The sequence below is a fragment of the Benincasa hispida genome, chromosome 1 (genome assembly GCF_027475165.1).
Source record: "Benincasa hispida cultivar pf3 chromosome 1, pf3_genome.v1.1, whole genome shotgun sequence".
Classification (NCBI taxonomy): Eukaryota; Viridiplantae; Streptophyta; class Magnoliopsida; order Cucurbitales; family Cucurbitaceae; genus Benincasa; species Benincasa hispida.
The window spans coordinates 43,795,871-43,812,107 of NC_143478.1; the positions used below are offsets into that span (position 1 = coordinate 43,795,871).

A 16,237-nucleotide genomic window follows, 5' to 3' on the forward strand; every position below is an offset into this window, starting at 1 on the left:
TTAGATTCTAATGTAAATGCAATGGATTTATATGTTTTTTCTAAAAAAAAATTAATTGCAATGGCTTTATATGCTTTTAAAAATAAAGATAAAGTTTTTTCCAAGCATTAAAATTGACATAAATAATTATTAGATTTGTAGAAAAAAAATCCATTAATGTTTTACTTTAATAATTACAGTAATAAAATGAAGTATCTCATTTATATTTTAAATAACACAATATCAAAATTGTTAGTAAACAAATCTTTAATGATCAGAAGATTTGGTTTTTTAAAAAAAGTATAATTTTAACATATAAAACTTGCAAAATCTATTTTTAGAAAAAAACAACAAAATCTTTTAAAAGAAAAATTATCTTGCTCTTTTTTTTTTTTTTTTTGAAAAATTTGACTTACTATTTTTATATCCTTATAATTATTTTTAAAAAATTTATAATTTTTAATTATACTAGTTAGAAGACACGTGCAATACACGTGGCTAAAAGATTTTATGACATAAAGTTTGAAGATATAGTCTAAATTTTGATTGAATATATTCATGAAATTAAATTAGTAAATATTTCAAAATAGTTTAAAAAATAGCGTCCAAAATTATATATCTTATTTTAAGTTAATTTATAATAAATTAATATATAAAAATAGGTAGAAGAATCAAATTAAAACACATAATGATGTAATTAGAATGAAATTTGTGAAATTAAATTTAAACAAAAGTGACATATTAACATTTTTTTTTAAAAAAAAAAACTGACATAATAACATAAATTATCTTTAATTATGTAATTCATTAGTGCTTGATTTTTGGAATGGAAAAAAATATATATATTTCATAAGAATTATATATCTCGATTTTTTAAAGAATAAATTTAATAAATTAGACCTTTAATAAAGAAAAAACTCTATATAGACAACATAGGTATGGATCTTAATATTAGAATCTATTTCGATGATTTTTTTTTTTTTTTTTTTTTTGTAAATTTCTTTCTCAAAATTTGATAAGTAAAATTGAATGTTGGTTTTTTATTATTAGGATCCAATATCCCAAATCATTTTAAAAAAAATAAATAAATCTTCTCCTAACAAATTAATATTTTTAAGATTTTGTTTAGAGCTACTTAGATTTACTATTAATACTATATATTTTTTTAATTTGTTGATATATAATTTTGATGAATCTTTTTTTAGTATGCCACTAAAATATGAATATTTAAAAATAAAACTAAAACCAACAAAGCCAAAAAAAAAAGTGCTTTTTTTTGGAAGAAGTACTTTCATATTTCAATTATTTATTCTTAAAATATAAATCTTCTAGAGCTTTTTTACATGTAAATACATAAATATTTTACAAGTTTAATATTCCTTTAAAAAAATAAATAATTTTATTTATATTAATGAAAATGATCCACCCAAATTCCAGCAACTAAATCAAACAAATAAATCAAATTAAATTAAAAATTTTGAAATAATAAAAAAATGATAAAGTAAATCTATTGAACTAAAAATTCTATAAAGATGGATTTGGAATGGAGAGGGAGAAGAATATATCGTGTAATGCTCATAAGAAATATACAATAATACTAGGGAAATAAATTTAAAAAATTGGCATCTACACAAAAACCAAGAAATTAAAATCGAATTTGAATTCAGTTCTTAAATTAGAGATTTCACAAATGATTCAATTTCAAATCATAAAAAGTCTATGTAAACAATTCAACATGGTCAGTTGAAGACAAAAATAAGGCCAATGTCACAAATTTGATGCTTCACTATTTACCATTTTCACAATTTTCACCGTTTGAAGGAAAAGTCAGGAACTACGTTTGTTATCGAAGAGTTACCGATATTAATCAAACTTCTAAAAAATGTATAGTAAGAAAATCATAACCACTAAATAAAAGGGTGAAATAATTAATAAAACACAATCATTACAACCACATTAAGGGTGAGAGAGCTGATAAAAGATAACCATAATAATAAAAGGGAGAGAGTAAATAAAACCAAGAGTAACGGATAACTAACTCGAGAAACATTAGGGTATACATTTTTTTAAAATTAAAGGGCAATATGAGAATGAAAAATTCTCCATTATCCCTAATTTTAACATAGTAGAGATGTGTGATTTTTAATAATATGTGTTATTTACTTGATTGCTTGAGGGGAGATTTGTTTAACCTTATTCTTTAACTATATTATATAAATTAATTAAACTATGATATGAATTATAAAATTAGGATTTCATTAATTGGAGGAAAAAAGTTTGCATAACAAGCCCGTACAAACTTAAATAATTTTAAAAGTATAACATTTTTAAGGTAAATATTTGTAAAATTATGATATTTTTAGTTAATTTTGTAGTCAATAACTTTTTTAAAAAAAATAAATTAGCATGATTCAAATTTAAAAATTAATAATAATATTTTAGTTGTCACAGTATAAATTTCCAAACACGTGCATCGCATGCGATTAATTACAAGTTATTTTTTAAAAAAAGAAAAAATTGAGCACCCATAGAAACTAGGGAGGATGGGTAAAAAGGTGCCTTTAAAAAAGCTCCAAGTTAAATGGCTGCCATTTATCCTAGTTTTCATTTGTAGTTTCATTCTACTGAGTTAAAAATATTATAAATATAGCAAAATAGATACTTATGCTGAGTGTCCTAAAAGTCAAGTGGTTTATTTTTTATTGTCAATGTGATTAATGCCAAATTATCCATATGTCTTATGACCATACCTTAGTGTCTAAATGGTACCACGTCCTAATTATTAAATTGCTTATAAATAGTGACATTTTGTGGATTTTGAAATGACATAATTTGGTGAGAAATTAAAAGGGGAGATTTTCATATTTTTCATAATTTCTAATATTTTAAATTTTGTTTTATATTATATTATTTATTTTTAATATTATATTTTTTCAATATTTGTGTTCCTGTTGTACCTCGTTTTACTCTTCAATTTTATAACACGTTACTAACATGAGCCTTATCATTTCCTTGCTAAAGGTAGGTCATGTATTTCCTCTTCATTATAATTAATAAATTAAATATTGTTTATCCAATTATACCGTTTATATTTGGATTAATCTATGATGTCTAGGTGATAAAACTATTTTATTACCTCACACCGCTCACGCAAGCTCATAAAACTGGTTAAAAACACTCAATTATTCGGCCATAATCCTCAAGTAGGAGGTGTCCGTCAACTTAAATACCTCCAGTCTTAGACATGATTATATACCAGTTGAGTTTGTAACCATATTTTATAAGATAACGATCTATTTTGACTATTAAAACAAGTTGTTGACCTAAATAAGCATGCAACTTATCTTTGTTATGTATTTTAATGTCTAATCCAATTTTATAATAACTTATAAAATAATAGACATGCTTTCCATCCATAATATTCATCAAAGGCATTCAAACTTAATATAACACTTATATTAAACTTTAGAAACCCTAATCATGCAGACTATATATTATAACTAACTTATAACATATGATTATGCATGTAATATGCTTTCTTTATGGTGGGATTTAAATCTATATGGCATACTATATACACATATATGTTTAATTTAAATATAACATACATCCCATGCATAAAATATTTAAACAACACCGATATGGTTCGACTTTGGCATCCTAAGCAAGAAAATTAAACTAATTATTACAAATAATTATAAAAAAAACTCTATTTTGAATTTGGACTATTCGACCCAACCCGAACCGGATCCGAACTGGTTCTCCAAGGCTCCAAATGAGGCTAAACCGGACCTAATTGGGCTGATAATTTCATTTCATTTTCTTGGGTTTTTTTATTGCAACTATGTTTTATGAGTGAAGGATCGAATGATCAGTTATTTCATTTTATTTTCCCTGTAAAAACGACAGGAAACTTCGGGTTAGGAGTGCTGGAGAGTCAGTTTGACCGATTTCTCGCATTTTCCCCGTAAAAACGACAGGAAACTCAGGGTTCATTAGTGAAGATTGCATTCACTAAGGAGAGGGTCGTTAGATCAGCTTTAGTCAATCAATGCGAAGGTACCTTTCGAAGCTTAGTAGCACTATTTTTGCAATTCGGATAATCGTAGGCAGACTTTCCATTTATTGTATCTTCGTTTCAATCGGTTAATAAATATTAGCTCTCGAAAGAGTAGATCACATCCACCTAATAAATGAGATTTTGAGTTAGATATCTCCTGCTCAGTTGTTCACTTTGCATAAAACCTCAATTTACGTAGTCACTCCATTTCCTTGTTGTCCCGTTCGCCTATATAAATAAAGTCCCTTACCCTCTTGCTATCGGTCGACCTCTATTCAATTACATCGACCCTCTTCTTTCAGTTGACTAAGCAAAGTGGCACATTCCAGCCCGTAAGTCTAAGGATTCTTGATCATCTGGGCCGCATCCAATAGTGTCACCAGGATTAGGTACCTAATCTCATCCATATACTTGTAGAACATTTTGGCTATATACTAAAACTTGATCTACTTTTATGTCTCCACATAATGTTAAAGTATTCATGCTATAGCTATGGATTTATTTATTGGATTTTACAACAGAATGCAATGTCAATAACATTTTATTGAATAAACAACTCAATAACACTTTTATTGATAAATAGAAAATGTTTCCAATATTCACGAACTGCGAGTTTTAGGGCATTCCCAACACAAACACATAATCCAGTTATTTTATTAATTTATTTTTTTGCAATATAAGATGCAAACTAAAAACAAGTCCATTATATTTTCTTTTGTTGACGACTTAAAATCGCCATTAAAGACTCCTTTCGATGACATTTTAAAACAGTCATGGTTTATCCTTATCCATCATTTTTTGCAATTTTCTACTGAAATAGACACCCCAAACCCCCATCATTTTTCCTGTTTTGCGATTGAATTTGGCGTTTTAGTATACGTATTAGGTTTTTTTGCGTAATTCGGAAAATAATTGCCGCCAAATTGGTGATTTGATTTACAATATGTTCTATTGGGCCAGTTAGGCATAAATTTGAACTTCCAAGCCTATAGAAGAAATGGTTCAACCATTGAACGCGGTACGACAACATTGAGATGCTACATATGGCGTCACGCACAAAAATTTCAAAAGAGTCATCTGAGTTGTTAAATTGGTTGACTACTATTCCAATGCATGAAGTCTATTTCAATGTGTCTTCTTCAATTGTTATCTCCAATGAAGTAGATTTTAGGATTATTTTAGTATAACTCAATTTTCATATGCAAGGTTCTGAAGATAAAACAAGTCATCAGTATCTATGATTTTTAACCAACTAACAAGTTGATCCCAGAGACGATACTCGAACTAAATTCACTACTATTAAAATTTGACATTGTACACTCATGTAATTTATTATTGTTAACATTATATTCTTAATATATAGAAAGGAAGTGTTTATTTTCCTTCCCAACACTCGAATTAATTTCTGTTTTTACCATCGACTATATTTATTATTTAGAAATTAATAAAAGTTGTTACGATAAAATATTATCTTTAAGAATAACCGATTTTAGTTATTGATTTTATTGATGTATAATAATTCGACAACAATTCATTAATAATACAAGAAATATTCCAAGCCAATATAAAAAAAATTACGATAAAATTCACTCATTTATGTGATTTGTTATAAGAGGAAAAAAACAAACTATAATTATTTTGACATAGTCTAAGAATTATAAAATATTAGAAGGAGAGATAATTAAAATAGATAACAACTACAATTACAATTATCTCTCCAAAATATTTTTTTCCATTAACTTGTAGACCTCCACTTTTCTTATTTGTGAAGTCGAATGGGTGACTTCAAATATAGGCACAACATGCACTTGTATTAAAAGTAGTAACAAGAACTCTAAATTGAGGAGGGATTGGGACGAAAATTGGGATTGTGAGGTACTTAAAATAGCATATTTTCTATTGAAGCAGATAATAGAATACGTGCTCTAGGATACATCCCAAAATTAAATTTATATTCTTTCTTTCAAATAACTGAAGAATACCATGGAGGAGTTCGATAGTTATCTTAGGTTCTTTGACTCGGTCAGATGGAGGAATTCGCACACCTTTAGATAACATTCCGAAGTTAATCTTAGATTCTTTTGGTAAATCGATGGATTAGACAGAGGTGGGGTGGTGGATTTTCCAAAGTTCTTTGACTTGGCCCAAACGGTGGAGTACGTATGTCTTTTAATAGTATTCCCAAGCTGAAAGGTGAAACTAAGTTAGGTATTCTCTTGGGTTTCCCGAATGTGAAATGAATAAGTCTTTTTGGATGCTTTGTAATATGATCTCTCAATTCATTTTTTAAAACAGAATCATCTTCTTCGACCACAAAAATTCTTTTTGCATCTATTTGATATGTTCCAAAGTGTAACTCAAGGAATAAGAGAATCCAACGGCAAAAAATACATTAAAATTGATCGACACGATTTTTATTTTGTGTTTTCATATCTTCTTCTATTGGCTCCTTTTTATATCTCTTTTTTTTTTCTCTATTGAAATTAAGACAACATTTGGCAAAACGGAAAAATAATGTTTTAATTTTAGGCAAACAGGTAAAAAACTAAATTTGTTAAAAATCTTTTTGGTAAAAAGTTTTTAGAATAAAATTAACAATCCAAAATTAACATTTTATTTCTGTAGTTTTTAAAGGATGGTTTCAAAATTTTCCAATGCAATGTGTTAGACTCAACTTCATTTTCTTTTCTTTCTTCAATTTCGAAAAGCAAAGTTGTTAACCACTTGTTGAGCATTAAATGGTTTTAAACACTTTGAGATTCAACGTGTTAAAAAAATATTTCAATAGGTTCATACATAATCAACTTCATCAAATACATAAAGTGGTTAATTTTTTTTTTCTAGATCGCCGCCGTTCGAAAAGCAAACTAAAATGCAGACTAAAAAACAAGTCTATTATATTTGCTTTTGTGGACAACTTAAAATCGCATTCCTAATTTTATTTATGTGTTCAGAGACACTGAGTTTAGCAAATATATGTTTGGCAAACAACTTGAATTCTATTTCTAAAAATTACTTTTGGATTTTTTGATCCAAATAGTAAAAATACTGAAAACAATATTTTGATGAATAATTATATTAAATAAAGATAAAAACATTTAGAAATATAATATACCATGTTATAAACTTAATTCATTCTGAGACAACCAACCATTACCCTACAAAATCAAATTGGCATCAGACGGTCCATAATGAATCAAACAAAATTTTAAAACTTTTAACCATTTTTCTCAAAAGTGGGACCCCACCTCAAGTAAGAAGAACGTTAGAAAAGTGAAATCGAAAGCACACAATCTTTTCCCTAAATTTCAGACCGTTGAGAAACCAAATTCCCTTTTTCTTTTCGAACCCCACAAAAACTAAAAAGCTTTCTAATAATAATCGCATTCAAAGAAAAACACAGCACCAACAACAAACAAGAGCTTCCTCATCCTTCAACAATGGCCGACAAATTCAACCATCTGGCCCAAACCCATCTCCCCTTCCACTCCATCGACCCTAGATCCCTCCTCCTCCACCAGAACTCCGCCGCCGATCTCCCCATTTCTCTCCAGCTCACAGCGGAGCCATTTTCGATGGAAAGAGGGCCAAGGTACAGAGCCTACGCAGAGCTCAGAGAATCCAAGCTCCGGCTGAGGAACGCCATGTACCGCGACGGAGAACAGCCGGAAAAGTCCACGCCGCCCGCGAAGAAACAAGTTAAATTTCTTGATTCGGAGACTCTAAGGAAAAGGTCCGCGGCGGTGGCGCAATCGGTGCCGGATTTCTCTGCAGTGCTGAGAAAGGAGAACAGAAAGCCGCCGCCGGGGTTGTCGCCGGTGATGGAGATGACGCCACCAGGGAAGACGTGGGGGAAGAAAATTGGGGGATTGTCGACGAATTCGAGGGGGAGTAAGTCGGCGAGTGCAGGGGAGAAAAGGGGCGGCGGATTGACGGCGGTGAGGAAGAGTTACGCCGGATTTGAGGAGATGAAAGGGTTTTCTACGGCAGCGGCGAACGCCATTAATGGGGAAAATAGGAGAGGAGGAGGAGGAAGGAGAGGGAAGACTGTATTGGGGATTAGACAAATTTGAAAGAAAATAAGAAACAAAAACAATTGATAGTGATTTTTCAATGGAAGAAGATTGCTCTGTTTATGTTCTTACAATTTTTTGTGTTCTTGTTGGTGATGGTGTTGTTTCCTTAGGGTACTTTTGATTCTTTTAATTATAATGGATAATTTGGGGTTGTGGAATAATGAAGTGAGAAGAAAGAAAAATGATGTTATAGTTGATTCTTTGTGTTCAATTATTGATTACAGAAGTTTCTAGGTAGATTTTCAAATCCAATCATCAAAATAATTTAAAGGATCTTATTATAACTTGTGTCTAAATCATTAATGGGTATTGATTTCATATGTTTCTCAGTAAATTTCAAATCTAGTCATCAAAATCATTTCATTATTGCTCACATTAGATTCTAAGCTTTGGAATTATTTCTTTTTGTTATTTTTTAATTTTGATTTTTAAATCTACCTTTTAAATAGGTTTTAATACTACTTTAGTTCTCTTACTTATGTTTTTTTTTTCTTTTCATTTTGATCCCTCTACTTTCAAAATGTTCATTTTAATCTTTATATTTTTAACTTTGGTTCATTTTGATATCAATACTTTAACGATATTCATTTTGGTCCCTCTACTTTCAATTGTGATTCATTTAATTAAATAAGTAACTATTTTTATCCTTTCAAAGTGAAAATGAATGGATCAAAATGACAACATTTTAAAAATATAAAAACCAAAGTTATAAATACAAGGACTAAAAATAAACATCTTTAAAGTATAGATACCAAAATGAAACAAAGTTGAAAATATATAGACCAAAATGAATCAAAATAAAAAATATAGAAACTAAACAATATTTAAACCCTTATAAATATTAATCTATATATTTTATTTTAATCCAGAACTGTATAAGAAATTAGTCCTTGATATTAATAATCTAAATGAAAACTCTTGATCTACTTCTACAACTTTAAATACTTCACTTTGGCTATCTAAACACATGATAACCAAGTAAATATGAAGAAAAGAAGCAGATAAAGTTGTTAAGGCAAGTTTAGGAAATGATCAATGTAAAACTTTCAAATACCAGAAAAAGATTGATATTAAAGAAGAAATGGAATGCTCTCGCATCACTAAGCTGCTTAACTCAAAAACTACCATAATAGGAAACCCACTGTGCAAATTAGATGCACAAATCAGAGAGTTTTGAGCAGCAAAGCCTGCTTCCAAAATTATGCTTCAAGAACAATTGGAGCCACAAATTCACATCTACAAATTACATTTAACCTTCATATCCAATCCATTTGTACAAAAAAAATTGCACACAAAAGACAACCTACATTACTATGACATTCAAGATCAGCCCTTCCTGCAGTCCCAAAGCTCTGTTACAATTTCCTCAACCAACACTTGAAGTATGTACCCATCAATTTCAGCCCCACTCTCCAATTCTTCAATGCTAAAATCACTCCATTTCCCCAAGGAATGACTCATTTCCCATTCTACTATCTCATCTGTCAACATCCCAACAAAATTTACCCATTTCTTGATCTCCTTCTCGACGTCTCGGATTAATGATCTTGCGTTTTGCCTCGGCAATGTTCTTATCAAAGCATTGGATCCACCATAGTATAGTTGGCTATGTTTCGAGTCTAGGCATTCTATCAGACAGTCGAAAAGAAATCCTCTAAGATGGTTTACCTCCTTGCTGTCCTCCAAACTGCTAATTTCGCTAGAGTTTGTCCACATTTCGCACGTGAATGTTTCCAGTTCGTCAATAAAAAGTGGCAAAATGATAAGGTTATTTTCATCCCTGCCGAATAAAATTTCAGTGTTGAGCATAACCTCTTTTGCACGAGCAAGCTTACTCCCTGTCAGTTTTATGCCGGTAAAGTTGTAGCTTTGCAGTATGCTAGCAATAGCATTAAAGACTTCTGTCAACCTTTCACTCCCAGCATTCCCTTCGCTCAAGGAGGTTGCAGAATCTAAAAGATCGGAATCAGATTCAGACAGTTGCGGTCGATCAATAGAACAATCAACAGACTCCGCTGGAATTCTGCATCCTGTGATGAAAAGAAAAATCACAAAGCCTAATTATTCTCACTTACCCATGGAGGCATTTTCAAAGGATATTGAAAGCCTATCGAATAAAACATAATTTCACTTTTCTATATTTTGTATTGTCAGATAGACTAAACTTCTAACCTGAGCTCTCATCCATGCTGCTGGATGAGAATGAAGCTTCGAGAACAGAACCAGGGCTAAGTTGATCTCGTCCTTTGGAAATGTTTGTGATTTTTTCTTCCCTCGAATCATCCTGGAAAGGCAGGAAAGGAATCCACATCAGCCAAAAGTAAATACTTTCTTACGCATCCATTAGAGAATAAGAGAATGAAATTAACAAGAGAATAACAAAGAATATGAACCAAGCCAAAACCTGACATACATATACCCTTTGGCTCAATTGGATAGGACAATAATAAACGTTTTATTGAATTTAATGGAAAAACCAGAAGAAATGTATGGTTTACAATCCATGTAAAAAAATACCGAATTGCACTTTCAAATACTCCTAGTACACCTAACTAGTGTTTCTGCTTGATTCTCATGTAAGTCAAATGCACCAGGATCTAGCCATGAGAACAAAAAGAGAGATGAAAAATAAATGTCTGCTCTGAACACATAGTGATGAAATAGTGAATTTCAATCCATACAAACTTAAAATTGCGAAAAAGCAAGACTATAATGCAAATAGAAAACAATACAGTAAAATAAGCACATCCAAATAGTCACAATAAAAATACAAAATAACTAGAGAGTTATTCTTGCAAAAATTTGTAGAGAGGAAATAAACTTGAAAACATGTAATTCAGAAGAATATTGCATAACTGTAATTCATGTACCTTCAGGAAGGTCACTTAATTCTTTAAACGATGATAATCAAAAGGAAGCTGGCATAGCCAATTGAAAAGCAAACAAACCATGAAATCAAATTTGCAAGATCATATTTGGTGCTGGCAGAAATGAAAATGCAACTTTAGAAGAAAAAAAATAACTGGCAACGGGTATTTTATTAGGGATCTGCTTTTGGTCATTTTCAGGTATAAGAAGACCCAATTTAACTATTTATTGATTATTCACTAGGTTAATTGAGAACTAAACATATAACATTTGACAGCCCAACTTTCATCAAGTATTAGATATTCCAACTTTTTCAGATAAAAGAGGACCTTTGTTTTTAGTCTAACAAGTGGGGTAGGAAGATTAAAAAATTTGACCTCTCAAACAAGAAGCAATACCTTACCTAATTAAGCTATGCTGAGGTTGGCAAATTTAAGAGGACTTTAATACCCGTAACCCACAACATATGAGAACTATGCACAACTGAAGTAGGCTGCCACTCAGTTACTTAAAATATATATATATATATAAACACACACACACAAAGGCAAACACCACTCAATTATTTGATAAACGGAACTAGGAAACTAGAAAAATCCAAACAGCTTTTAAACAACTGAAGTAGACTGCCACTAAATTATTTGATAAAGGGCATCCAGTCCTAATAGCCATTTGTTCTTATGTTTTTGGGATTCCACTTGACGCAATGAGGCATAAGTGCCAAGGCACCAGAAAAAAAAAATCAGATAATATAACATAATGAGCAATGCATTTAATATATAGGAAGCAATCACAGTATAAAAATGATTGATTTGCAAAATGGAAAAAGAGAAAGGTGGAAAAGCAAATAGAACTATCAACGGAAAGGATTCTTACACAGTAAGTTACATCCATATTGACTGTGGAACCCTCCAATGAAACTTTCCGTGCAGCTGCTATGGCAGCTATCAGTTCTTGAATGATTACAGAAGCAGGTTTCTTCAATGGAGATGCCGACTCATCATCTCCTTGAGAAGTTAATTCGATTAATTTTTGTTCCAGTATATCTAAAGCATCTCCTCCAAACAAGGATGGCTTTTGGGAAGATACGTTTCTCTCATTTGACATACCCTCCTCATTCGTCTCCGTTGCAACTCTGGTTTCCTGTCTTACTGGAGAATTAAAGGTGAAAGAAACAATGTCATTATCCCTTTTGCAAACTCTTTCAGCAGCATCTCTACGACCAGCTAATCTATTACCAGCACGAGGCTGCTTTGTGGGGAGAGGTTTGCTTTCAAGCCTTGAACTTGTTCTAGACAATTTATCACACGGATGGGAGCGTTGTTTTGGAGCAGGTGAATCTACAGAAGCTTTTCTTTCAATTTGTCCACTCACGTGAGCAGTCCTCCTTTTCTTTGGTGAGGTACTTGATTGTGATGAAAAATCTTCACATCCAGACTTTCTTTCTAGGCCAAACTTAGAATTTTCAACTTTTGCGGGCAGCTTCCCTCTACTGCAGCCATTAAGACTTCTATTTAAAGCAACAAAGTTCTTGGTCCCACCCACAGCATTTGCCAGCGATGTGGTTCTTCTGCTTGATGTAATACTTGCCTTTGACTTTGATGACATCCTATCCCTGACTGATGTCATATGATCTTCAGATTGACTGCAATGCTTGACCATGGATGATTCATTTGTCCTAGGCTTGAATTGTTGGCTGGACGGTCTGGATGATGGACATACAGAATCATTATTCAGAGGCATTCTTTCTGCAATAGAATCGACATGAGATATTATGCAACCCCTAGATTCATTATGTTTGTTCAGAGGCATTCTTTCTGCAATAGAATCAACATTGGATATTATACAGCCCTTGGATTCATTCTGTTTGGAAGCAACAGTTTTAGGAACATCACAATTTGTTTGGAGGATTTCATCTCTTTCTTGTTGGAGTAGTGATTCAGAGATTGTTGTTTTACTCCATCCTGAACCCTTTAAAGATGTATTGCCATAAGTTGAATTGAGGGGTGGAATTGCAGATTTGTATTCTTCCACACCATGATTGAAGACCTCAACTTTCAGCAAATTATTGCAATTTTTACATGATGCCTGCCCCGTGGACTTTGACAAACCATAACCTTCCTCTGGTAAAACTTTCATTTCCCTCGATATAACCTCATTGGGAGAATGATGCATAGACTTTGGAAGTGTGATTGCGGATTTTGCTCTGTTCGATATCTGCAGACTAGGCTCCAATATCTTGCTGGCAACATCAATCAACCGGGATGCTCTAGACACATTCCTACCAGAGGGAAGCCTTGGACTTTTTGTTGATGAAGGAAGTTTTGGAGGAGAAGGATGCTTCCTTGACCGTGACATAACACTCTTATACTGTAGTACCTCGGCTCCTATTCGTCTCATCACCTTTCCTTCCTCCATTCCTGTCTTTTGAAGCTTTAGAGGCCTTGCTTCAATTTTTACACTTACTTTTTCAAAATTCATATCCTCCACTATATTCTTTTCTGCATTATCACAAGGATTGGAAAAACCAGTTTTCCTCGGCCTATCTCGATTTATAACAGGCATGGCCTCAAGTCCCATGAGTCTAGCAACCAGTCCTGGTACTCGCATTTCATTTTTGTGGCCTATGTCTGTACAATGATTTCCATTCTTCTTCACATTTGGGAAACCGCCTCTATTTTCATCAGCAATCTATTTCTCAAAGAATGGCACAACATCCATAAAAGAGCAAGAATATAAGCTCAAGAAGAAAACAAACTTACTAAGTGGAAATAAGAGACAACTAGGAAAACAAGTAAATACCAAATGATTTTTTGAAGCCGGCATCTTTTCACCTCCTTTGAACTTCTTAGTTACTTGTTGTGCACGAGCTAGTTAAACATTACAGAACCAGATTTAACTTCAAATTAGAATGCAGATAAGGCAAATTTTAAGCTAAGCATTTGCTTTTAGGAATGAACGAGAGAAAAAACAGTAGAATAAAACATTGCCCCTGCTAGATAGATATAAGAAGCTAACCTGGAGGAAGCAATTTCCTGGAGAAGAGCTTCTTCTTAGCCAACCTCCGGTTCCAATCAAAAAGCTGGAAGAAAATGCCAACACAACCACCAGGCTTATGCGTCTTCTTCTCTGAAATAGCTAAACAAGACGATGCTCTCCCTGTATTTTCCATTAATATCTAAAAAAAAACCCCAAAACTCCAACAGAGTTGAAACCCTTAACTTGCAACTTGATGCTCTTCAGTCTACCAAAATCCCCTCCTCAACCCCAAAAACCCCCCCTTCCCCCAGTTCTTCCCAAAAGCTTCCTCCACATTGTTCATACAAATCCCAAAAACACACTCTGAACCTTCAAACTCGCCCGCATTTTCTCGATAACCCACCAAAATATTAGAATCACCCCCCATCAAAAGAACCAAAAAGCGAGAGAAAAACAGGAAGACCGTCCAAAAATAGGCTGCAGTGCTCAATAAAACAGGTTCCCAGAAAGAATACCAAACAACCAGCAAATGCAAGATTATCACGAAAGCCAAAAAAGAACAACCTAAAGAAAAATGGAAACCAGTACAATAATGGCGAAATGGGACCTGCAGACAAGAAAACAAAAAAATCCCAGAAAGGGTTTCTGATAAAACGAAAGATTAAAGTTCAATAGGGCACTAGGAAACAATGAAGCGACAGTGCCAAAACTATTAAAAACAGCCACCACTCGCTCATTCCCCTGACTCGTTCTGACCCAGTTCTGACTCAGTAAGCCCCATCACCTTCCACACGCAAAACCCATAAACAAACAGAGATTCAGGAACAGAAACAGCCGGTGACCAAACAAGAAAAAAGGGAAATCAAAGAGGAGAAGTGAAAACAGAGCAGAAAGAGCAGATACAGAACAGTCCTCAAAAGCGGGGAAAGGGAAGGGGAAAAGGGGATGGAATCGGACAGGAGGACGTCGTATGATCGCGATAACCAAGAGAATGAAGCTCGAGACGATGCCCCTGAAAGCTTTTTTTTTTTTCTCTTTCTTCTGCAAAACCCAGCAGAGAAAAATGAAAGGGGATATGCAGTTGCAGAGCGTGAAGGATGTTCAAGAAACCACGCGCTGGCGAGTGGAGTGAAACGGAATTGGAAAATACGGTGGGAAATGAGATGATGAAACGACAAATCGGATAATATTATTAAATTTAATTAAATTTGTTTTTAATTTGTGATTTTGTGTTTGTTTAATTTGGTTTTGTTTTAAATAATTGAGAGACTAAAGAGTATAGACAAATTTTTTCGTGTGTGGGATTTATAAAATCACTGATTTCGAACTTTTGGTTTTAACGGTTTTCATTTCTTTTTTTGGCACGTGTATTACCGAGAATGGAATTTGAGTTCAATTTTTGTTCTCAATTATAAATTTAACTTCGTTTTATACTTTTGAATTTTTTTTTTAATGTGTTGTAATTAAAGTGTGGGGTAAAAAAATCGAACCTCAAATTTCAAGGTCAAAAATATAAACACTATGTCAATTGAACTATACTCTAGTTGGCTATACCTTTGAATTATTGGAAATTTATATAATGGATCAATAAATGTTTAAAATTTTCAAATTGAATAATATAAAATTGGAAGTTTATGTCTTATTTGGTAATATTTTTTTATTTTTGATTTTTTAAAATTAAGTTTATTATCTTTTCATTTCTTACGATGGCTTGCATCTTTCTTAAATACATTAGTTGAATTCTTGACCAAATTCTAAAAATAAAAAATAATAATAAAAAAAAGTTTTAAAAAGTTATTTTTTTAGTTTTAAAATTTTGGCTTAGTTTTTAAACATCGATAAAAAGTAGATAATAATTGAAGAAATTTTGAGATCTAAGCACTACTTATAAGTTTAATTAAAAATAATAATAATAAATTATTACTAAATGGAACCTTAAGAACTTGTTGAATTATTTTAAAGATAAAATGGAGACAAATTTTACAGTTCAAAGGTTAAACTTCATATATATATGTATTTGTTGTTTGTTTCAACTCTTTTTTCCCCTAAAAAATGGTGTGGTTGGTTTAAGGTTTCATTTGGAAGTCCATAAAAAATGTGTTTGAAAATAAAATGACTAGAATAAGATTGTTTGGATAAAACACAACAAATGTAAAATTGATGGAACTCAAAACATAACTTGGTATGTATAGTTTATGGAATGTTTAGTCTACCGACTTGATTTGAGTTGAGTTGATTAAAATAACCAATCTAATATTTGGTCCACCAACTTCAC

At 32.0% G+C, this 16,237-nt stretch overlaps 2 protein-coding genes across 2 annotated transcripts; one reads left to right on the plus strand and one right to left on the minus strand.

Annotated features, from left to right (window-relative positions):
* The first annotated feature begins 7,314 nt into the window (after positions 1-7,314).
* Positions 7,315-8,312, plus strand: LOC120089840 (homeobox Hox-B3-like protein). Its single transcript, XM_039047251.2, has one exon. The coding sequence runs from the start codon at positions 7,480-7,482 to the stop codon at positions 8,110-8,112; it is 633 nt and encodes a 210-aa protein (XP_038903179.1). The 5' UTR covers positions 7,315-7,479; the 3' UTR covers positions 8,113-8,312.
* An 854-nt stretch (positions 8,313-9,166) lies between these two features.
* On the minus strand, positions 9,167-15,162 carry TRM22 (DnaA initiator-associating protein). Its single transcript, XM_039028245.2, has 5 exons — positions 14,002-15,162; positions 13,786-13,853; positions 11,860-13,674; positions 10,288-10,399; positions 9,167-10,145 (listed from the first exon to the last, which is right to left on the minus strand). Exons 1-5 carry the CDS (start codon positions 14,153-14,155, stop codon positions 9,442-9,444), a joined length of 2,853 nt encoding a protein of 950 aa, XP_038884173.1. The 5' UTR covers positions 14,156-15,162; the 3' UTR covers positions 9,167-9,441.
* Between the last annotated feature and the right edge of the window lie 1,075 nt (positions 15,163-16,237).